At 39.9% G+C, this 23,881-nt stretch overlaps 1 protein-coding gene across 1 annotated transcript in view; it reads right to left on the bottom strand.

The window, feature by feature from the left end:
* Nucleotides 1-23,881, bottom strand: part of PLXNC1 (plexin C1) — a 67,562-nt gene that overhangs the window by 19,561 nt on the left and 24,120 nt on the right. The window contains exons 10-22 of the mRNA XM_056846525.1: nt 22,770-22,906; nt 20,124-20,303; nt 16,120-16,207; nt 13,507-13,710; nt 13,194-13,385; nt 12,107-12,200; nt 10,782-10,883; nt 9,603-9,706; nt 7,442-7,489; nt 6,071-6,195; nt 4,453-4,651; nt 2,544-2,690; nt 47-224 (exon numbers count right to left, since the gene is read on the bottom strand). Coding sequence (XP_056702503.1) covers nt 47-224; nt 2,544-2,690; nt 4,453-4,651; nt 6,071-6,195; nt 7,442-7,489; nt 9,603-9,706; nt 10,782-10,883; nt 12,107-12,200; nt 13,194-13,385; nt 13,507-13,710; nt 16,120-16,207; nt 20,124-20,303; nt 22,770-22,906 — 1,798 coding nt within the window. The remainder of the gene's footprint in view (nt 1-46; nt 225-2,543; nt 2,691-4,452; nt 4,652-6,070; nt 6,196-7,441; nt 7,490-9,602; nt 9,707-10,781; nt 10,884-12,106; nt 12,201-13,193; nt 13,386-13,506; nt 13,711-16,119; nt 16,208-20,123; nt 20,304-22,769; nt 22,907-23,881) is intronic.

The following is a 23,881-nucleotide window of genomic DNA, read 5'->3' as shown; positions in this document are numbered from 1 at the left end:
ATTCTATAAAACATGAAAATATAGGATTGTAGTAGCACTACCTTACCAAGGCCCATTTCGCTGAGCTGGAGACCATAAAGAGAGCCATTCTTGTTTTGAAAGGTATGCAGGATCTTCTCTTTAGCCTGTCCTATGGTGTCACAATCCAGAACATTAACCTGGATATTCTGAGTGGTGTCTTCACCTTCACTCTCCAGAGGGTTTTCAAAGACTACATTTAATGCCTGAAAAAGCATAAACATTGTTCCAAGTTATCTTGAAAAATGAAATCATATGGGGAATATATAATTTATGTGAAGCATTAGGATTCATAGTTGAATCTTTTGTGATATCAGAGAAAATCCATATATGATTTTCAGAATTTCTCACACAATGTTTATTGATGCTATGCAGATCAAATGAGCTGAACTTGAGCCAGAGATAGCAAGGTTCAGATCTCAGTCATGGATGGCCTGAAGTAAGTCTGTATGCAATAGCTTCAGGTGCTCATTCATAGCATAAAAGTTAGTATAAAAGCATCCCACCCTACTGCATTGTTGTGTGCATGGAAGAGTGAAGGCACTATCTTGTTAAAATTTTGAAAGCCAGTGTGATGTAGTGGTCAGAGAGTCGGACTGGGATCTGAGATACCCAGGTTTTAATCCCCATTCTGCCATGGAAGCTTGCTGAGTGACCTTGAGGTAAAGACTGGCCTTCCCTCACTTTGAGCATTCTCACAGGGTAATTGTGAGCTCCTCTTAGACACTACAAATTTTTGTCCAGCTTCCCTCAGAAAATGGGTCTGGAGACAACCACGGTCTCTTCCCAAAGCATGTACTATACTAGCCTGTTTCCCCACACAAGTCAAATTCTGAGACTTACATAGTCTCCTGAGAAAGGAGACACAAACCCTACCTTCACACCTTCACTGGTTTAACCTGCTTACACACAAGCCAGATTCTAGACTGGAGCCCTTCAGTGTCTCTTTGAAAGTTCAGGACCTATCTGATCTGAGCTGACTGTGTAACTGATTCCCCCCCCCTCACACACACACACAATCTGGCTTCCTCAGCCATCCATGAACCCTGATTAGATGTTAGCTGCTCTGTACAAACATCAAACAGGCATACAGGAGATTGGTGACTCACAGACAGAAAGGGGAGGACAGTCCTACACGCTTTGTCACAGATGCACACATGGAACTTTCTGCTTTTCAAAAACTTGTCCATTCGCTTTAACAGAAAGGGCAGCTCTTCACAAAGTTTGCACATGTAGGCTCTGGGCGAAAACGCATGGTCGCTTTAGCCTTCTTTATTCCCTGTTTCAGCCAGGATTCAGCCAGGATCAAACATATGTGTTTCGCTGAATGTGCGTTCGATCCTGGCTGAAACAGGGAATAAAGGAGGCTAAAGCGACCATGTGTTTTCACCCACTGTGTAACAGTGCAGTACATGTAGTACTATCGTTGATCACAACTTATTAGAAGGGCTACAGAACATACTTTAGAGTAGATCTAACACATGTGATGCAGATTTCCATTATTTCCATACCAGTATACATTCAGATATATTCATACATTGGTATCTGACAAAGGGAATTTTGATGCTTGAAAGCTTATATCCTGGAAATCTTGTGGGTATTTAAGGTGCTACTGGATTCAAATCTTGCTATTAAGATATGTTTCTCATGTCATACCAGAATTGGTCCAGGCATGTCTGAAAAAAATATTCCAAGGAAACTTAATTTGATTACATGGAATTGCCAATGACACAAATTAGAAGTGGGGAGAATGGAAAAAGCATACACTTCAGCCTGACCATTCACTTAGGCTGTGATACCAACTTTTTTTACTGCAGTATGCAATATACAGTTGTCATGTGAGGGTATTTATTTTAGTACAGATAAAGTTTGGTTTTCCCAATACTGGCAATTAAAAAATTCACTGGCTTTCTTTACCATTTATTTGGATGATCTAAGGAGTGTTTTAATGACCTTTTTTGGTATGAACTTCAAGACTGTTGCTGTGACTTACTGGAAAGAGTACACTAAAAGAGGAAGCAACCTCTTTTTTCTTATCATGTGAAGACAGAGATATGTTATCTACAGGACATCGTTGGGGGTTGTTTCCTGTTTTACCTTTAAAAATACTCTCAGTCTTCTGCTCTCCATCTTACTATTTACGGTAAGTTAAGTACATGAATAGCTAATGTTGGATCGAATTTACCAAGAACACAAGAAACTCATGGGCCAGGCCCTGATGAGGAGAGGGACACCGAGATCTCCTGTTGAAATGGCCGCTATGCAACAGTAGCACCATTCAAGGGTACACATAGTAAGGAAAGGAAGAAAAGAGGGCTCTATTGCACCCTGTGTTGATCCTTTCCGATGTGCTACAAAGAGAAATTATTCAAACTAAGCAAATACATGCAAACTAAATTATGTTGCAGAATGAAGCTTTCCTTGCAAAAGAAAGTGCATAGTGCACAGAGCCAGAATTATAACACAGAGGTTATTCCACTCCAAGTTTGTTTGTTGCATTTGTAGGACATAAAATAAAAACATACCACTGTGCTGAATTCAGTTACTTGCCATAGTAACCAGTCTTCATTTAGTGTGTACAAGGCCTTGCATGTTAATACATCTACAGGGCCCTTGATTATCCTTTGATTGAGTGTTGTTACAAGCAAATAGAATGGTTCTCCAACTGTTTCCTAAGAAACAAAACAAATACAGCTGATATTTTACTTATCTGTTCCTAGTTTTACCATGATTTTTTGCATTTCCTTTTGCATTAGAACTTTTTTTGTGCTCAAGCTGGGTGTCTGTGTAAAATGCCATCAAGTCACAGCTGACTTGTGGCGTCCCTGCAGGGTTTTCAAGGCAAGAGACTAACAGAGGTGGTTTGCTATCACCTTCCTCGGCATAGAGAACATAACATAAGAAAGGCCATGCCTACTGATTACTTGTCCTGGGTCACGACCACCTTCAAGTAATATATACTTTTGTTTGTTTGTTGTTTATAGTCTGCCTTTCTCACTGGGACTCAAGGCGGTTTACACAGAGTCAGTCAATACATCAACAAGATGGGACATTCAATAAGCAATAAACAATGAAATAGGATTTGGGTTGTAGAACCAACTGGAAGTCTAAAAACAGAATTGAAGGAAAGCATAAGGGTTAACATGACACATTAAATGATGCAATATTACATAATTGGATCCAACCCACAACAAACTGTGCACAGTAGTACAGATCACAGTCCCCAATGAGCAAAGCTGTTGTGGCGGAGCATGGAGGAGAGGTGGTCTTGCAGATATGAGGGTCCAAGGCCATGATATCTTGCAAATATGAGGGTCCAAGGCTTTATACGTGATAGCCAATACTTTAAATTGAGCCTGGTAACTGATAGGCAGCCAGTGGAGTGACTGGAGAGTGGGAATATGAATGCTCCAACTAACTCCCAATAATAGCTGAGCTGTGGCATTCTACAAAAACTGGAGTTTCCAAACTTATTTTGAGGGGAGACCAATGAACAGTGCATTACTTTCAAGGCAATGAATGTAACTCAGATATAAATTGCATGTTTTTTATATTTTTTATATTTCAGAGAAACATAGTATATGTATCCTTGGAAGCTGCCACTAAGCACAGCAACCAAGGAGGTTGTTTAGTGTATGTTTACAGCCCATTCCTGAGAATGGGGCCGAAACTCCATAGGAGGCGGCGTGACCTCGCCGCCGGCGTAAATGTGTGTAATCACGCGATTACACACATTCCCACCGGTGGCGAGGCCAGTCCCACCGGCAGCTGGAACAGCGTTGCTGTGCCTGCTATTTAGTCTATTTAGCAGGCACAACCTCGCTGTTTTCAATGGGGCAAAAAGCCCCAGTTAAACAAAACAAAAAAGCCGCAAAATGGCTTTTTTTGTTTGTTTGTTTAATGGCATCGGGCAAACGGCTTAGGAAGAGGCGCCACTGCGCCTCTTCCCCGCTGTCCCCGTAAGCCTCAGCTCAGGAATGGGCTGTTAGTATAATATACACATGAGAAATTATAATAAAGTCATAACCTATATACTTTTTCCTACTTAGATGTGCTTTCTGTTGGAAATGTGTAAGCATCCGAAACAATACACTCTACAGATACAACATGGAAAAGATCCACATTCCTATTCACATTCATCACTTTACATACCAATTCCTCTTTTGTCACGAGATGACCACGTCCCAAGATGTGGAGTTCCTGTTCCTTTCGTTAACTCAAAAGAGTGTGCACAGAGACTGATTTCCTCACAGAACTGAATGGGAAAACCCCAACATGGGACTCTGAGTGCATCCAGCTTCCCAAGCTCTGAATGGATGACTAGATAAGCATATGGCTGCAAATGCCCACCACAAGCGGTAGTTTTCAGATTTGTGCGTGAAAATAAACCGTCCCATCGACTATATTAAGTAGTAAAAAAGATGCAATACTTGCCCGAAGAAAAGCTGACAGGCAAACCGACATCCAATTTGTTAGCAGCTTTTCCACTACCGATTCCGTACGCCTTAGCATAAGCTTGGGTTGTATATTGCTAGACTGTTCCATCAAGTCCCTCATCAAAACTTCTAGAATATGGGTTAAGTAGACTAGGTTTGTTTGCAATGCAATTGTCAAAAAAGATGCAAACCGGCACCTGTTTATAAAGAGCAGAGTAAGTTTGATGACAAAAGAGAGAACTTTGGGATTTCACTATGAACTAAAACGTTTTTTTACCTAAATCTTTATTTTAAGTAATAACATTGATTTGACTTATATATTGCTACACCCGTACTTTACCAGCTGACACTAAATATGTGTTATAAAATTCAATAAAAGAATTAAAAAAAGAAATAGGGAAAGGGTGAACTTTGGAAGTATTAAAAAGATGGGAGCTGCCACAAAAAGGACGCGAATGCTTACCCTTAAAAGGCAGAACGGTAGATAACGAAATAGCTAGTGCTGTCTAAGTACAGACAATCCACATGTCAAATAAAGCTGGGGATTGTGCTATTTATGGCCTTAACAAGAATCCCAACACCACCAACTCTTCCTACCACTCTGCAGATTGTCAAAACAAAGAACACAGGGCAGAAGCAATATGAATTGTCTACCTAGACCAATAATCAGTGTGCCAATATTCTGTATAAGCTTCAACAATACAAAGGGACTAATTGATCATAAAAGAGTAAAATCAAGAACTGAAATAGTCTGACGTCAGACAAGGGTATAACTTCTGTAAATTGTCTCACTAAGAAAACATGATTTTGTAGAGAGGACATTTTGATGACATTTCAAGGTCTTTGCCACATCAAGAATGTAGACATCACATTCTACTACTAAAAGCAGTTGTTGGGACAGAAGCAAGGCATACCTCCTACAAACTGCCCCACCCTTTCTAGCACTGCTTCAGGGCTGCTGGCTTCAGTACAAAGTTGACTGTAGAGGCTTGTATCCAAAGAACCAAAGACCCATAAAGTGGCATTTCCTCATGAACAAAGGTTTCCTGCTTTTTCTCACTCTAGCCTATGTTGTGCTGAAGATCACTTCTGGGGTTCAGGGACCCTTCAGAAGGGCATGCACCTGCAGCTAGTGGAGTGGTGGTGGAAATTGGAGACATTTCCACCTTCCACATATGATGGGGTTTCATTGGATCTAAACCAACATTTCTAGCTAACTATAGTACACATTAATTCCTCCAGGTCCGTTGGTCCGTTAATGTACTGAATATCCATCAATGTACATAAAGCAAAACCCATGGACACTATGTGAGAATTTTATTCCACAAAAACAGTTTGCATGATTCCTAAACATATCTGCACATTTTTATTACTACTGCAATTATGCCTACGCAATTAACTCGTTTAAGAAACAGCTCCATTATCTGTCCATGATTTTACTTAATTACAATTGATTTTGAGTATAGCTCAGAGTAAGACAGTGAAGAACAAGGAAAACAGTTTTGGGGGAAATACTGTACCCAATTAAGCAAAAGGAAAACCTGCATTTGTGTATTAAAAAGCACGTTTCCCCCCCTTATTTCTATAGTTTGAAGAAAGTAACTTTTATATCGCACCTGTCTTTCACAGAGAAGGTTTTCTGCTTTTCAAGAGTGTGGATCAGCGTAACAAGAAAATTCTCATTACAAATTAATGCAAACAAGGCTGTAATACTTGCATCCTTGCTGTGTGGATTTCTGCTCTGTAATAGTTAAAATGCATTATTTGTAGGGTATTTTTAATGTGTTACGTTTTTTCTTAATTAAGCTCTAAATATCAGAATAAATGGTATTGTATACACGTGTGTAGTGGAAACTGCGGAAGACCATTGTACTACGAGGAGGTAGATGGTGGTCAATGCAGCCCTTCCCCATGTGAGAGCAATCTCAGGTCATTAACTTGCACACAGCACTGTAAATGATGAGCACCTGGTGATGGGGGAAACGGTTAGTTTTCACTCTGTTAAAAGAAGGGGAGGGCTTCAGATGAGCCAGCCGGCCAGCCAGCCAGCCAGCCAGCCGGAGGGCGTCTGGACGGCTGCCAGAGAAGAAGCGGCTTGCTTGCCTCCCAGGAGACAACTTCCCATCCTTATTTTGGATTCAGCCTGGATAAAGGGTATTTTTTGTTAAAGATTACTTAGCCTGGGTAAAAGGGTTTATTTTTTGTTTAATAAAACTGTGTACTTTGTTTTCCCCAACACTTGCCTGTTGGAATCATTTCCTTACCTAACCATGGGTAATACAACGTGATAAGATAGGGAAGGTAAAATTATCTATTTTATTTGACCAATTCTTGCTAATAAGATTTTGCAAAGTCTCTCTGCACTGTTTTTCTTATCTGAAATTGAAGGCATTATGAGGAATTAAAGCTGTAACACATTTATGAGGAAACATTGGCCCAAAACATTGGAACCTTATTTATCTCCCTGATATCAAGGATTTGCAGGTATATATACTCTTTCTTATTCAGAGTTTCCATGGTGATTTATTTATAACCTGCATGTCATGATAATAATTGTCAGAGATATATGACTAATTTATACGGCATTAATATGCAAGACAAAATATAAAACGGGCAGGTGGAGGGAGAGACACAATAGATAAAAGATACCGGACAGTGTCTGAAGTCAACATACGTTCTTCACATCTGAAGGCACCAATATTAAAACAATAATACTGTACAATTACTGCATCACCTATATTTTGACACCTGATAGAGTCATCAAAATGAAAAAAAATGAATTCTGTGTATGTTTTGAATGAAAATAATATAAACTTTCTGCTCGTAATTTATTTTTATTTGTGTAATATTTCTGCTGCATTCTCTGCACAAGTAAAGCAAGATTCAGTGTAAAGATCGCAATAAAAATCCTACTACCAATGTGCCCCATTCTGCTAAACAAGTTGCATGCCTTTGCAAGAGACCTGAAATTAGAAATAAATACTTACTAGTGGTTGATTAGTGTCTTCAATAAAGGTAGATGCCAAGTTGTCAGACTAAAATTAAAGGTAAGTAGACATGTCACTACTAGAAACATCTAAACATTTCACAAACATAAACGGTATTATTATAAATAGCATAAAACCTGAAAATTCAATGAAGATTCTGGGCTTTGTTAGCATGGATAAGGTGCATGTATTCTGTTTATTAAGAATTCAAAACAGCAACAAAATATAATGAAGCAAATGATTTTTCATTGGAAGACTTTAGCATAAACTGGCATACAACACTCAGATTTTCAATTTTATGCAGTCGGGCAGCTTGGGCAGCCCATTCCTGAACGCCCCCTGTGACGATGGTGCACAGATGTGTGCTGTCAGCATGCCAGCGGGAGGCCAAGCCGACGTCCTGGGGCTGCACTGCCATGACAGTGCTGGGAGACCAGCATCTGCTCCCCAATGCCGGTGTCCATGCTGGTTGCGGCGGCTCAAGCAACGCAAGTGGCCCAGGCGCCAGCACAAACAGCGCGGACGCCAGCACGGGCTCTTCTGCACCTCCTAAGCACTTTCGACCTCCCAGGTCAGGAATGGGCTGTTAACATTACTCCAGAAAATTATTGTGTAAATTCATGTTAACACAATGACTTTTTAGTGTGTTGTCACACAGTGATCCAGCCTAGGGATATGCGTTTGGATATTTCCGGTCCAAATAAATATCTGAAAAACACTTAATCGGTATTTTCTGGATATTTAGGTGTCCGGATGATGTTTGTGGTTTTCGAGGTTACCAGTAAATGGGTCCTCAAAAATTCCAGAAATATTAGGGAGTAACCAGGAATATTCAGGGCCAGCCTTTTAAGGCCCCAGACTGTGTGTCTGTGTCAGTCTATTCTTGCCAGGGCTTGGTATCGGCTTGCCGGGTTGGTTTGGCTGGGATTCTGTGCTTTGAAAATGGTTCTGTTGGTCTAGTAACATATGTGTTCTTTGCTCAAACTGGTTTGCGTTGGATTCTCTGGTTCAACATTGGGGGATTACAGCACACAAAAGTTGCAATGAAAATGCGGAATGGATTTGGAATGGTGGTCTCTGGGCCCAGATAGACTGCTCTGGGACTGAAAGGACAACCACCAGAGTGGAATGAGGCCCCTGCGATTGGAATTCAGTGCTCTGGGACTGGAATGACAGCTTTCAGAGTGGAATGACAGCCCCTTGGGCTAGAATCTGCACTCTCAGACTAGAATGGCAGCCCCCACAATGGAATGACAGCCCCTGGGAGTAGCAGAAGTGTTCTGGAACTTGAATGACAGCCCCTAGGATGGAATGATGGTCCCTGGAACCAGATAAACTGCTATCTATGGGACTGAAATGATGTCCCCAAAGTGGAATGACAACTCACTGGGAGTACCAAAAGTGTTCTACAACTGGACTGACAGCCCCCAGCATACAATGATGGTCCCTGGAACCAGATAAACTGCTCTGAACCTGGAAGGACATTCCCCAGAATGGAATGACAATAGCTGGGAGTAGCAGAAATGTTACAGGACTGGAAAGACAGCCCCAGAGTGGAATGATGGTCTCTGGAACCAGATAAACTATTCTGGGAATTCCAGTCCCAGAGCAGTTTATCTGGTTCCAGGGACAGTCATTCCACACTGTGGCCTGCCATTCCAGTTGCAGAACTCTTCATTATCATCATTCTCTCTGGGGCTCTTATTCCAGGCCCAGAACACTTTCGCTATTCACAGGGCCATCATTCTACTCAGGCAGGCCCAGAGCAGTTTATCTGATTCCAGGGACTGGAACTGCCAGCCTCCGTGTGTGTAAAAGTACGATAGGAAGTTAGACTCTGTTATTTTAATGCACCTGCTCAACTTATGTTTATGCCTTAACCTTTTCATAATCCTTTTAAAAAAGCCTAATGCTTTGATTGGCGAGGTCCAAACCCAGCCTCGGTTGAGCTACCAGGAGGAGATTTATTCCAGGGTCCCAGGGCAGGGACAGGGCAATTAAATCACCCAAGTGGGTTGGAAAACCATGTTTCTTCATAGTCCTCATAGTATTAGTGTCATTAATGGTATGAAAATTCACTGTAAATTAGAAAGTTGGGCAATTTCCCTTACTGAAGAAGGATTACAACAAACAATCCCCTGCCCCCCAAGCAATCATTTACCTCTGGGAAAAAAGCTCTAAGAACAAAGTGCGTATAGTCAAGGAAGGGGATTGTTTCAAAACTATCAACCACATCCAATTTTTCCATCTGTAGTTCAGCAAATCCTGTAACAAACAAAAGATTTCCTGGAGTGTTGGTTTGGATAATGTAACATTATGTTAATTACAGCTTTCAATATGATTCTGGAAAGTGGTTATTAGAGAGAGTTCTCACAGCAGGCATTATCTTCTTACCCGATTTTTATGGGATGTAAAATATTGATAGCATGTGCTTTTCTATATCCAGTGTTCCTGAAGCAAACCACTGCGCACTCTTCCTTGGTGGTCTGAATGGCAACCAAGCGGGGAAAGGCTGCCATGACATCTACCAGCAGACATTGCTTACCAGCATGAGGAAACACGAGGAGCAGGAATGGCATGATACAAGAACATGGCTGCTGACTAGCCAGCAGTTCTCAGCAGAGGATACGATGCTGTGGCCAGCTCACGCACGGATCATATCATATCATATAGCTGGAAGGGGCCATACAGGCCATCTAGTCCAACCCCCTGCTTAATGCAGGATCAGCCTAGACTAGAGCATCCCTGACAAGTGCTTGTCCAGCCTCTGCTTAAAGACTGCCAGTGAGGGGGAGCTCACAACCTCCCTAGGTAGCTGATTCCACTATTGAACAACACTTACTGTAAAAATGTTTTTCCTAATGTCTAGCCCCATTATTGCAAGTCCGATCCTCTGTTGCCAATAGCTCCCTGCCCTCCTCTAAGTGACAGCCCTTCAAATATTTAAAGAAAAGCAATCATGTCCCCCCTCAACTTCCTCTTCTTCAGACCAAACATTCCCAACTCCCTCAGACTTTCCTCATAGGGCTTGGTCTCCAGGCCCCTGATCATCCTCATCGCTCTCCTCCTGGACACGGCTGGCCTGTCAACAGCCATCATGAAGCCACCACTGAGCAGTGGCAGATGATTTCCACCATTTGCTTCATCTTACTGGCCACCAACACTTACCCTATCTCCCTAGCTGCTAATACTGTCATTAAAAAGCTATATTTTATAACTACTGCACCTTTGCAAATAAAATAATGCATCTTCTTAAGTGAAGCAGAGACTCTAAAATTGAAAACACATCTAGGACTCAATCTACCCTTCCACAAATATAAAAACAGCCAGTGAAACCCACCATCACGTATTTCTTTGCGAAGTTCACATTCTAATAGCTCCAGGTGTTCACTCAGTTTGCGGTGTAATTGCTTGGATTTTCTTCGGGTGACAAAGACTGCAACTGGGGGGGGGGGATCAAAATTTCATTAATACAGAATTATAAAAAAATCCTTCTCTGCAAACACTTGTGTATGTGTGTGTGTGGTATATATAAATATATATATAAATGTAAATACATTTTATGAAAAACCCTAAAACTAATCATTAGATTCCACAATAATACGTCTCAGATCAACTCATACAGGCAGCCTCATAGAACAGGCTGCTCAAACTTGCTGTGGTTTCTAAAAGTTATTTAAAGTACTTGAAACCTTTACTGTAGTTATTCTTGTGGTCATGTGCGGTGTCCGCTGGGAAAACCCTGGGCACGTTATGCACTGGCTCCAACAATTTCTAGGTCCCACCTTTGGAAATATAATGTACAAGGCTATTGCCTGTATAGTGCCCTAATTACCTCAGTGGAGCAGCCTTAAAGGGATTAGCAACTCTAAAAGGATTAATATCTACTAAGCTCATCAATCCAGGTACCAGACAGCCAAATGTTTGCTCTAAGGATGCTGACTTCAAGATGGAATGTGTCATTATTTTTCTTTCCGTTTTATATCATTAATCATTAATCTTGGTATGCCTTGTTTTAGTTCCATTGTGTAATCACTGATTGACCTTTGCTATCCATTGTATTATTGCTTAATAAAATCCTTGGATGCTCTAAGGGAGAGCAGAGTATTCTCCAAGAATTCAAGATACAGAATTGTCTGTCACTTCCCTTCACTTTACTTTCCCCATGGAGAGTGAATGTCAGCCAAATGCTTGAAAGAAATGGCACAGTCAAAGGGAACCATTGTGTAGGGATGCTCTGACTACTGGTTACCACAGGGCAAGTGGTGAGGGGTCATTATTTCCCTCTCTTGAATGTACTCCAATATTTACTTTGCCCTTTAAAATTTAATTGGAGCTATAGGGCCCAGCCCCAACGAAAACTCATCGCCACCTGTCTGCCAATCACTTGCAGTCTTAAATTAGGTTGAGCATTGGTTGTAATGTACCTTCATCCTAAATTTTTCCCGTTTGCCATTTCTGTGGACACTGCTCAAACAATCTCTCCACATTCACTATATCAAACTTGAAATCAGACATAGACAGCTTCACCAGTGAGCCTTACATGGAAGAGTACTGGTGTTTAGACACACAAACAGACTTCATACCCAAACAGTACCATTTAAAAATTAAGGCAATTAAGATTTCATTCACATTTCTTTATAGGAGTAAAAAGATATTACCTACCCCCAATTACTACAGGGATGAACAAAAGAATGAACAGAAACGAATAGTTGGCTGATTCATTTGGAACTATATGCTCATGGTTTCCCACTTTCACCTAGTGAATAAATAAGAAACTGAATAAGTAGAAAAGAGCTACAGATGTAAATTTGTATCAAATCTATATACTAATAGCCATGTCAGCCAAATCTGAGAATACTTAAATCTGGTGACTGGAGCTGTGAACAAGCAAGACAGATCTTTCTTTTTCTCCCCAGGTTGGGAGAAAAATTTGAAATCTAACAACAACAACAAAAAAGCATTCAAAGCTTGGTTTATCTGAGCTCCCCTTATCATGTTTTAAGTTTGCGGTGAATTGCAGCTTTCCCACAACCCCCCTTGGTGAGCCAGGAGCGCCACATGTGATTGCCTGATGAGAATTTTTTAATTGAAGACACACTGGTGTACATTTCTCCTTTTGGTCATTTTGGGTGGAATCATGGTAAAGTGTGTGTGTAGCATTCTCCACTCTGGTTTCAAAACAGCTACTTGGAAAAGTGAAAATAAAAGAATCCCACTACGGGTCTGGTGATGTGTTTTTAAAAAATCTCACTACAGCCAATTACAAAGCAGTATTTGCAGGGGGACTCACACATACGCCGACATAAGTGCCTTTTTTGCTAGCGATGCGTGGTTTAAAAAGGGGGGCGACAAGCTGTATAACAACAACAACATCAGTGACCACTTCCATTGGTTCAGATACTCTGTATTTTCACTGGCCACGTGCAGTAATCTACTCCAAGTAATCCCAAGTACTCCAGGAATTTATTCGGAAGGGGGGAAGTGTGATTTGAGAATGTGACTGCTGGCCTAGGGGTCATGCAGTCTCCTCAGCAATTTTGCCCCCCACCCTCAGGATTGCTCAGTTAATCTACTTTGTTAGAATGATATGGACTTTTCCAGAATATGATACCTGGGACACATTCAGATTATGGAAAGGCCACTTTATTATGGAATAGCTTTAAATATATTCCTACAACTTTGGAGCAACATTCATGATCAATTAATGAGGTTCTTTGTGATTTTAAAAAGTTAATAAGTTTTAACTCACCCAAACTTTCACCTTGGACATATCAATCGTGCCATTATTTACATTCTTATCCAATGTGGCTCTGCAGTGTATAGTACTACGGCTTTCAGTTGTAGTGATATTTAGGACAATGAAAGTTATACTCTTGTCATTGCCGTAATTCAGAATAACTTCAATCTCATTTGCTGAAATATTTAACCTATCATTTTTTTTCTGGAAAGGAATGACAAATATGAAGAAAATAAAATATGCAGCAAAATGCAAAAAACAAAGAAAACCCACTCACCAATATTTAAAACTGGCTAAAATAAAACAAACAAACAACCACTCTTACATGTATTTTTAACTCCAGCTCAGGTTCCAAATCTGTTGCAAGTTCGTAGTGAATAAATTTAGGATCAGGATCATATTGTAAAGCACTGCAATCTATAAGTTTCTTCTCTACTTCTAGTTTAAGATAAGTTAACTTAGTCTCCTCCTTAGATGCAAATTCTGGAGACTGAAAATGACACGTACTACCTGTAGAACATGAAAAATTCTAAAAACAAAACAACAAAGTGGAACAGAAGTAAGGAAATAATAAAGCACAGAAAAGGTTTCAACAATCATCATTTTAAAAATGCAACTAACGCCGCTGTGCCTGCAATCCTGTGCAGTTAGGCCTTGTAGGCTGAAGTCGGTGGGATTTAACATAGTATTTAAAATTCTATGGTCCAGTGGCTAAGGCGGAACATGCCAAAGGGGGATTTAGACAATGCTAGTTTCTGAAACCTTGTGGTTGGACTACTGTAACATGCTGTATGTAGGGCTTCCCTTGAAGACATCGCAGAAACTACGATTAGTTCAGAATAAGGCATTCAAATAATTGTCAGAGGCTAGCTGATTGGTACACATCTCCCTCATTTTAAAACAGCTACACTGGCTGCCTATTTGTTTCCTAATTTAATTCAAGGTGCTAGTTATAATCTTTAAAACCCTTCATGGCCTAGGACCCACATATCTGAAGGACCATCTTTCTCTGTATGTCCCCATGAGCTAATTACAGTCATCTCATTGCCACCTTCCAGTTGTACCCAATGTACGGTTGCTGCTCGGCATCTACCAGAACCTGTTGTTTTTTCCAATAACATTGCCCAGTTTGTGGGACAGGTTCCCTGTGCACCTGGCGGGGGTGCCATTCTTAGAAATTTTTAGAAAGTATTGTAAGGCCATTTTACTTCTTAATGCTTTTAATAGAGTTTGAACTACATGCATGGGGGTGAGTTAATGGGGTTTCACATATTATATATCTATATCTATGTATGTATATATGTGCATATTTTGATTTGGAACTGTAAGTGGTCATGTGCCAAGACAAGGGATAAATGTTTTAATGAATAAATAATTAAAAACTAGGACAAATTAGGAACACTTATTCCTAGAAGTTTGGGGGCATCCTTAATATTACGCAGTCTGTCATTTACGATCATATTTTTAATAAAAGAAAATTACCAAATGTTGCTGCCAAGTACCTAGGGCTAATGTGTCTAAGGAGGGTATAAAGTGCAGACACTGGTCCTTGCCAGTCATGCTGTTTGACATCCTCACCTTCTTTCCTGGCCATTCTTCTGACTTACCCATCACAATGGCAGCTCTTCTTGCACTGCACCATATAAATGAGCCATACTGTTGCAACTTCATCACTTCCTCAGTCTATTGCCTCATGTAACACCCAAGGGTGTTTTGTGATGGATTATTGTAACCTATTTTAAACATGTAGACTGCAATCCTAAGAACACATTCCTAAAAGTAAGTCCCTTTGAATAAAATGGGACTTCTGAGAAGAGATACTTAGGATTTCTCTTCACTTCCTGAGGTGGATAGAGCCATTCTAGATACTACTTTAGCCATTGTAACATTGACAAAGTGTGCCTGTATCTATGTATCTGTTTAGATTGGAAAGAAGGCAGTTAAGGGGAGACATGATAGAGGTCTATACAATTATGCAGAGAGAGTGGGCAGGGAGAAGCTTTTCTCCCTCTCTCATAATACTAGAATGTGGGGGTAATCTACTGAAGCTGGAGGGTGAGAGATTCAAAACAGATAAAAATAAGTATTTCTTCACACAACACATAGTTCAAATGTGGAACTCCCTGCCCCAAGATGTGGTGATGGCTGCCAACTTGGAAGGCTTTAAGAGGGGAGTGGACATGTTCGTGGAGGATAGGGTTATTCATAGCTACTAGTAAAAATGGATACTAGTCATGATGCATACCTATTCTCTCCAGGATCAGAGGAGCATGCCCATTATATTAGGTGCTGTGAAACTAGGATTGCCAACTGCCAGATAGTAGCAGGAGATCTCCTGCTAATTCAACTGATCTCCAGCCGACAGAGATCAGATCACCTGGAGAAAAATGGCCGCTTTGGCAATTGAACTCTATGGCATTGAAGTCCCTCCCCTCCCCAAACCCCGCCCTCTTCAGGCTCCGCCCCCAAAATCTCCCACCAGTTGTGAAGAGGGACCTGGCAACCCTATGTGAAATACAGGCAGGATGCTGCTGCAGTTGTCTTGTTTCTGGGCTTCCTAGAGGCACCTGGTTGGCCACTGTGTGAAAAGACTGCTGGACTTGATGGACCTTGGTCTGATCCAGCATAACTTTTCTTATGTTCTTATGAAGAAGAGGTACAAATTGTTGATGTTACAGAAGCCAAAAATTACAACACTTCTGAGTAAGGCAGTTTCCTGTTTACTTTTATGGCACTTCACAGAACTGTAACATATACAATATTCTAAGTAATGTCCCAGACTATTTAAATGGACAACTATTTGCTGATCAAACTGTAGAAAAGATTCCTTATGAGGACCTTCAATTTATTTGGATGGTGCAATGAAAAGAGTAATTCTATGCCATTTAAACCCATGCAGGTTGGGGGGAGGGAAACAGAGGAAGAGCATAATACTCACATGCAAAGTTTGTCTGTGTTCATCTGAAATAATCACCCTATCTATCACATTTAGATTTTTTCCATATATGGTTATATTGCGACCTCCACTGTGACAAAGAAATAAAAGGAAATAGAAAAGCTTAAAATGTGGCCGTTTTGTTCCAGATTTTCTTACTGACCCATCTTGGTTTTATTTAGTAATGCCAGTCTAAAACACTGCATGCATGAGGAGATGCATCTGTATGCGTATCTGTCCTATTAGTTTAATAGAGAAATGATCAGCCAGCAGCCAAAACAATATTTTCCGACACTTATAGAGAAAACGGTGACATATCTAAATTCTAATGAGCTTCTATAGTTGATACAGACTTTTGAATTCTAAGGATGTAAAATACACAGATATCGCAAAATATGGTTTTTCTACCCAGATTTCCACAGAATACACATATGGAAGATTTGGGTTTACTATAACTGAGTGAACATTTATCTCCAAACACAATTTGTGGGAAAATACTGTTTAACAGATTTTAAACAAAATTTCCATGTGGATGGCTATCAATACAAGTGAATTAAATCTGCAAGATGATTTGATTTTCAAAAAACAAGGCACTTTCAAACCAAAGATCATTTACTTTCCGAAACAAATTCTTTTTACTTGAGGATAATAAAAATGCAGGACAGACCATAAACCATCAGCCAGAGTAATCCTAGCTTATCACAAATGAAAAAGAAATAAAATAAATTAATTACCAACACCTGCCAGGTTTATTCTCTGCCTTCTTAATATGTCATTTATGATACTATTTTATACCCAGCCAGGATCTGCTTGCGTGGGCAGTTCCTGTCAAGTGTTCTAACTTTGGCTTCAGGTTTTCCACATCAAACAGGGTTTAATGAAAACAGTGTTACCCTCAGGGATTTACAATATAGGCCAAATCCATATCTTACAAGCTTTAGCTGCATTTAAAAAAAGAGAGCTATACATGGGTCATAAATTACATAAATGTAATGACAGAAAAAATAATTGTCTTCTATTTATTTTTCTTTGTGTTAAATAAACCTAAATGGTGGCTGCTTGGTAATCTTATTAGTTACCTAATTAGAAATCCACTTATTTAAATAATTATGTTATTTTATTTACTTTATTTATACCCCACCTTTCTCATCTCTTCCCCTTTTTTCTGGCAAGGCCCCAGGGGAGGACATTATTTCATCAGAACTATTTAACCACTTCCCCGACTGGTGGGCTCCTATTTTGGCCAACCTGTTTATCCAGATCAACACAACAGATGTTTTCCCCTTAGGGTGGCAATGCAGGATTGTGGTTCTAATATTTAAAAATGGGGACAAATGGGTACCCAGTAATTATCATCCAATTAGCATGCTGGACAGAGTCTCCAAAATGTACAGTAAATACCTCTTGGGCAAGCTGGAGGATTTGGAAGCCTCCAATCAAATCATCTGCCCAGAGCAAGCGGGCTTCAGAAAAGGGCAAAGTACAATCGATCATTGCCTGATCTTATACCATCTTACCCTAAAATGAATTAGTGGCCCTACTAAACATGTTTGTAGCATCTGTGGATTTAAAAGCTGCTTTTGATTCAGTGAACAGGAACTTGCTCTGGTCAAAATTGGCCATTACAAACATCAATAAATGGCTATTATTCTTGCTACGTGAACTCCACAAGAGTGGGCACATCTGGATCATTAACCGAGGAGATTCCAATCCTTAGAGGGGTTAAACAGGGTGTGTTTTAGTTCCCCTGCTTTTCAACCTATACCTCAATGACATAGTGGCTAGATTGACATGTCCAGAATTTATCTCGCTCTCACTTGGCCAACAGAAAGTATCTACCATATTTTTCCATGTATAAGATGATATATTTTTCTTTCTTTAAAAATTTAGAAAAAAATTGTGGGTCATCTTATACACGGAAGATTGTTGATCTCTTCCCCACCCATCAGCTGACGTGCAGGGAAGAGAGCAGGCGGGGAACAGCCCGGTCACCCTGGCCGGCCGGCATCCAGCCTTCTGATGGTCCCTGCTCTCTTCGCCACCCGTCAGCTCTCTTCCCCGCCCATATTTTTCCATGTATAAGACGCCCCCATGTATAAGACAACCCCTGATTTCTTAATTTTGGGTTCAAAAAAACAGGAAAAATACGGTATTCTTTTGTATGCTGATAACATGGTTCTATTGTTTCTTACAAGAGTTGGCCATATGAGGATGATGCACAAGTTTAATAACTTCTGAAAAGAAGAATCTTTAAATATCAACCACTCTAAAACTAAGGTGATGGTTTTTGGAAACATGTTCCACAAGTTTCAGTGGCATTTAGACAACATTCCAATGGATCAGTGCTGCAACTTTAAATATCTCAAGGTAACATTCTCTGAAAATCTTTCCTGGAAGGCTCATATGGAGATAACAAAGCCCTCATTAGTACGATCAACTGGGGCCGTCCTTAAGTTCTACGTTTCGAAAAGTGGTTTCCGCCTTGAGGCTGCTCCAGAGTAAAGTCATTGCCCAACTCTTGTATGGGGCCAAGATCTGGAGTTGGGATGACAACACAGTATCAAGCCTGGAGATAATACAACATTCCTTTTCAAGGAGAATTTTTATCTTGACTCAAGGCACTCCAGCTGCCCTGCTGCGAGCAGAAACTGGCCTGCCTTCCATTAGGGCCCATGTCCACATTGCCTTAATTAATTACTGAGGAAAGTGGAAGAATTCTCCTTTTAGTAATCTTTCTAAGCAGTGCTTTATCCTGCTCCAGAAAGATATCTTCTGGGTTGCTAGTTATCACAGGCTTTTCTGCCGTTACTCAATACCTGTAGATTCCCAGGGCTTTCCTCAGGATGGGTTTAAAACTCGGTATCAGATATTTACTACAGATACTGCCTTAGATAGGGGCATCATTACAAGCTCCAGATTTTCCCCATGGTTCAAACTGCTAAAACAGGAGCTTCTTCTTTGTCCAGCATCATCGTTCACAAACTTAGAGAAGCCTTTATAACCCTCAGACTGTGGAAATGTAAATTGAACGGGATCATTAACACCTCAAATGACATAAACAGCATAGTATCACTCAATTTCACAGGACTTCCCCAATCATCGATATGATTTTGAAGTCCTGAGCGAACCCCAGAACCAAGGGGGTGGGGAGAGGGTTCTGCATATCTGGGGGGGACCACATATGATCAAACTTTTCTTCTCAATCCCCAGATTCCCCCCCAAGAAGGCTTCTCACAGATTATCTACTTGTCATTACAAATTGAAATTGCAAAAGTAAGTGGATCATAAAATCAAGACAATTAGGTTACCTATAGCGGTTTAATGGTCTGATGATGAATAAGCATGTTCTTTAAGGCACAGAATATACAGAGCAACCATCCTAAGCAGAGTTATATTCTTCTAAGCCCACTGACATCAACTGATTTAGAAGGGCAAATCACACACACCACTCAAAAAAACAGCTGAAGTTGAGAAATTGGCTTGTTCAGTTTCAGGGAGTTTATAGAATCCTGGCACTGAAAAACTGTGGAATGGATGGGAACTTCCAAACATCGTCACAGGTAAACTTCAAAGTTGACTACCTGTTACAAATGTAGTGAAAGAAACTTGCCTGCAGACATGATCAGGACTTCCGTATACTTGGGAGACTTCCAAGATATGCCAAAAATGGTTTATAATTTTTCAAAAGATGACACAACCTGATGATAATGTAACTATTGCATTTCTCTCAGAATTTCCCTCAGAATTTTGAGAACAGTGGCATCAGTTAAAAGAAAAGATGAGGAAATTGGCTAGTGCAAGCCCTTACGAAGGCATTTCTGAACTGTTCATTCCTTCCTCATGAATCCTTTCCTATACCATCTGAAATCTTTACCTATAAAATCTGAACGATCTACTGAAGTCAATGAAACTACCTCAAATTGTAGTACTAAGTCAAAGTAGCTTTTAAACCATTGAACATTCAATTTACTACTTTTTGATAAGAAGCAAAATAATCCAAAGATTACCTTAACCAGGAGATATTTGGAAAGATTTTAGAACATACTGGGAGAGAAACGTAGTAGAGTGGAACAGGAAGCGAACATTTAAACCCATCTGCCTTTATACATATACTCTTAGTTTCTTTGTGACTTGGAGGTAAACAGAATTTCACAAGTGTGTCATTTAGTACTTCAGTGACAGGTATGCTAGGAGAAGAAGAAGAATATCCCTTAAAACAAAACAAAAGAATAACAAATCCAACAACTCTGTTACTATTTATTTTAAAAACAAATTGGTGAGCTCACATCATGAAATACAAAATTAACTTTATGGGAAGATAAAGCTTCAATCAAAGCTCACATGAAGCACCACACAAAGTAATGAGCAGTTTGCCACCAGAACCTTGTGGTTTCCCCTGGGGGTGAGAACTTATATTTGCCTATGGTATTAATAGTTCTTTTACAAATTCCTGACTCTTGTCCAGAACTATAGTCCCCAAGATTCACAAGGGGGATGGAATGACTATTAAATTATTCTGTGTTATAGACACTGGCCCACTTCCCAATTCATCACCAGCTAATGTTATTAGTATGGTTTCGGAAACAGAACATAGCAATTTTAAAATAAAATGTTCATGTTACTTTCTCATTCAATTTACAGATGTGGGAAATTCAAAAATCACTTTTTAGCATCACTAGTGAAAGATTTTGTTCTCACAAGTCAGTAATCAGGATATTTTCAAATAACTTAGTTCCCGTTGTCTGGGCTAGGAGACAAGGACAGATCAATAGCTTTTTCATCTTCTGTCTGTGACACAGGCAGAAGAAGAATCTCAACAGGAAAGTCTCAACAGGAAATACAAAATATACAAACTCACCACATAAACTAAAGGAGTGAAGAGCAAATTTGGCTGAACCACACAGAGGAAGAAAGAACTGATCTGAATTTTGCAAGCTGTGCCTATTCTTCTTTCATTAGTTGATAAAATAACTGCCAGCTAAGAAGAGCTTGCCAATAGAATGGCCTGCCAGACAAATTACATAGGGCACCATGCATTTATGCCATTGTATTTTTATTACTGTTGAAAGTTGCTTCATGTGCAGCAGAAACTGGATATATATGAATAAAATGAACAAGCTTGGAAAGGATTCTAGAGACTTTCTGTCCTTGGATAAGCAGGACTGTAGGAGGATGGACAAGAGGATCCTGCTAGACAAAGCTGAAAGGCATAGATAGCCTTGTTTCAATGGCTTTCAAAGAAGGAGGGTAGGGATTATCTTGAACTGCTTTTTACATTTAGATTGAGAGAGGTTACCATAAATCATTTGAACTAAGACTTCACCCTTAAAGACCTCTGAACCTTTTTGAAGTGTCACCGGGAAACCATTTCCATGGAAAGTTGATTCAATATTTTAAGTCTTTTTCCTGGGTAAAATCTGGACCCCAATGGAAGCACTCAGTTGAGTCTGCCCAACTACAACCCCAACACTCAGGAAGGGCAATTAATAGTTATGAAGTAAACCTTCATTGCAGGGTCATGTGGAGGAGCTATGGGCTCTGAAAGGACTGAACTGGAAACCCTTCTCTTCTTGTACTCATGTCACCACTTGTAAGAACCACAGAAAGAGTGGGACAATGATAAGGATCCAATTAAAGACCCCACATTCTCTTCCTGAGACTTTTGAAATGGCTGTGCTCCTCTGTCCTTTTTAAGGGTCTCGGCCTCCTGTACCACTAGGCTCCAAACTCAAGCCAGGGCCTCTCAACTGATCTGCAGATGCCTGGGGTTCTAAGGGAATATGATCTCCAGATATACTACTTTCCAAAATAACACCATTAAGTCTACTGCACCAAACCAGTATCCAGAAGAAGCCTGTTGAGATAATCTGGAGTCCAGTTTTTTTATGCACTAAGCTATTGAGGATGGATTTAAGGATGCACAGCCCAGTTCTACATTTGGCTTTTGCAGCAGCTCTATGTTTGTGGTGGGAAACATCTCCTAGAATGTTTATCTAGGCATGAGGCTAGGAGGAATTTGTGTTTTCTTCCCTCTTTTCGATTGAAAGTGCTTGTTTTTCTTCCTCTTTTTATTCAGTGTAGCTGGCTTGAACTTTGAGGCTCATTACATTTGACCTTATGGAAATAGCAATGTTCATTAATATTGCAATTCTCACAATAAGCATCAGAATTTAAGAAACTTGTGTAATTCTTGCCTCTTTGGAGTGATTCCAAAGGGTAGATATCTCATATGAGAGGGTAGAAGCAAAATGGCGTTAAATATACCTCCCGATGGGGCCTACACAAGCTCCTGTGCAAGTGGTAAGAACACACAGTTACATTTTGTATAGTAATTCTTAGGGCCATTTTCTGAGCTATGCTCACATGCATAAAAAATATCATGTGTAGGCAGAGCACAAATATATTGTTGATAATCCTATTCCCCAGATTTTTGTTCACCTTTTGGGCAAAGCAAAAAGTAAAAGCAATAGCAGCAGCTCCACGTTCTAGGGCACTATGAATAAAAGAGGCTCAACCACTCCATTGGAAGACAATGTCTTTTCTATACCCTAATAATAATTTCAAATATTTTACTGACTGTAGGGCTAATAACTGAATGCAATATAATACGTACATTTTAAAGACAAACAACTGACGACATTATTTTAACTCACTTATCTGGTTTGCAGCTACTAGTTCCACTTATCTCCATCACAATATTTGATGCTGTGAAATTTTCTCCTTTGACCAGAAATTCACTTTTGCCTAATGTTGATATCCACATAGGTCCAATGGGACTAATGTTCATGGGCTATGACAAAGAAAGTAAAACTATATTTAAATATCCATGGATTGGAATTAAATTTTAAAACACAGGCACGGATTTATAACCTTCTTTTTTAAATTAGCAGCTGAGTCTCTTCCAACCATCTTCCAGAACACACTGCACAATCCATCGCCTACAGCCAGCTTCTGATACAATCCTTTTGTTTCAGTTCCTTCAACATGGACATCAACCTGAGGGATTTGTATCATGTATTCTTAAATCTAAAATCACCACCAAATAATGTAAAGAAACAGGCTGACAATGCTAGACTGGTACCCTACCAGAAGACAGGCCCCAAAGAGACAGAACATGAGTTGTCAGCTACAACTCTCAGCTAAAATATTTTCAATATATCATAAATAATTTAAAGTCCATCCTGTAAATAATACATCCCTTTATTTTGTTTTTGGAGCAATGGACCAACATGGCTACCATCACTGACCTTGGTAACTGTTAATAAACTGTATCAGCCCTCTCTTGAATGACACAAATGCCAAAATGCAGTTCAAGTCACATCAAATGTAGCCATATCCATGAGAGAAACAAAGAATCAAACTATGTTTGAACACTTCACAAAATCAGTTTGATTCTTTGTTTCTGTCATGAAACTTTTAAACTGAAGAATTTTCGGTCAGTTTCTCAGGAGCAAAGGCTGCGAGATCTGATATAATTTCAACCACATTTTGATATTTATCGTTTAAAAGAAAATTATAGCCATCAACAGGAAGCATAATGCCACAGGCATCTACTGATACATATCTATATTCAAGTTTTTTTCACAGTTACTCAAAAAGAGACTTTACTATTCAAGGTTCTACGGCTTGAAAACAATGTAATTCTTTTATTCTCTTGTTTTAAATTTTCAGTCATGCCTTCAATGACTTGGATATTTGCAAGTATGGAACGCTGAAATCTTAAACTAGAGACCATGATCCCCAAAACTATGCAACTACCTTTGGC

Source organism: Euleptes europaea, chromosome 3 (genome assembly GCF_029931775.1).
Source record: "Euleptes europaea isolate rEulEur1 chromosome 3, rEulEur1.hap1, whole genome shotgun sequence".
In the NCBI taxonomy this organism is placed as follows: Eukaryota; Metazoa; Chordata; class Lepidosauria; order Squamata; family Sphaerodactylidae; genus Euleptes; species Euleptes europaea.
This window is presented reverse-complemented; position numbering and strand designations above follow the sequence as displayed.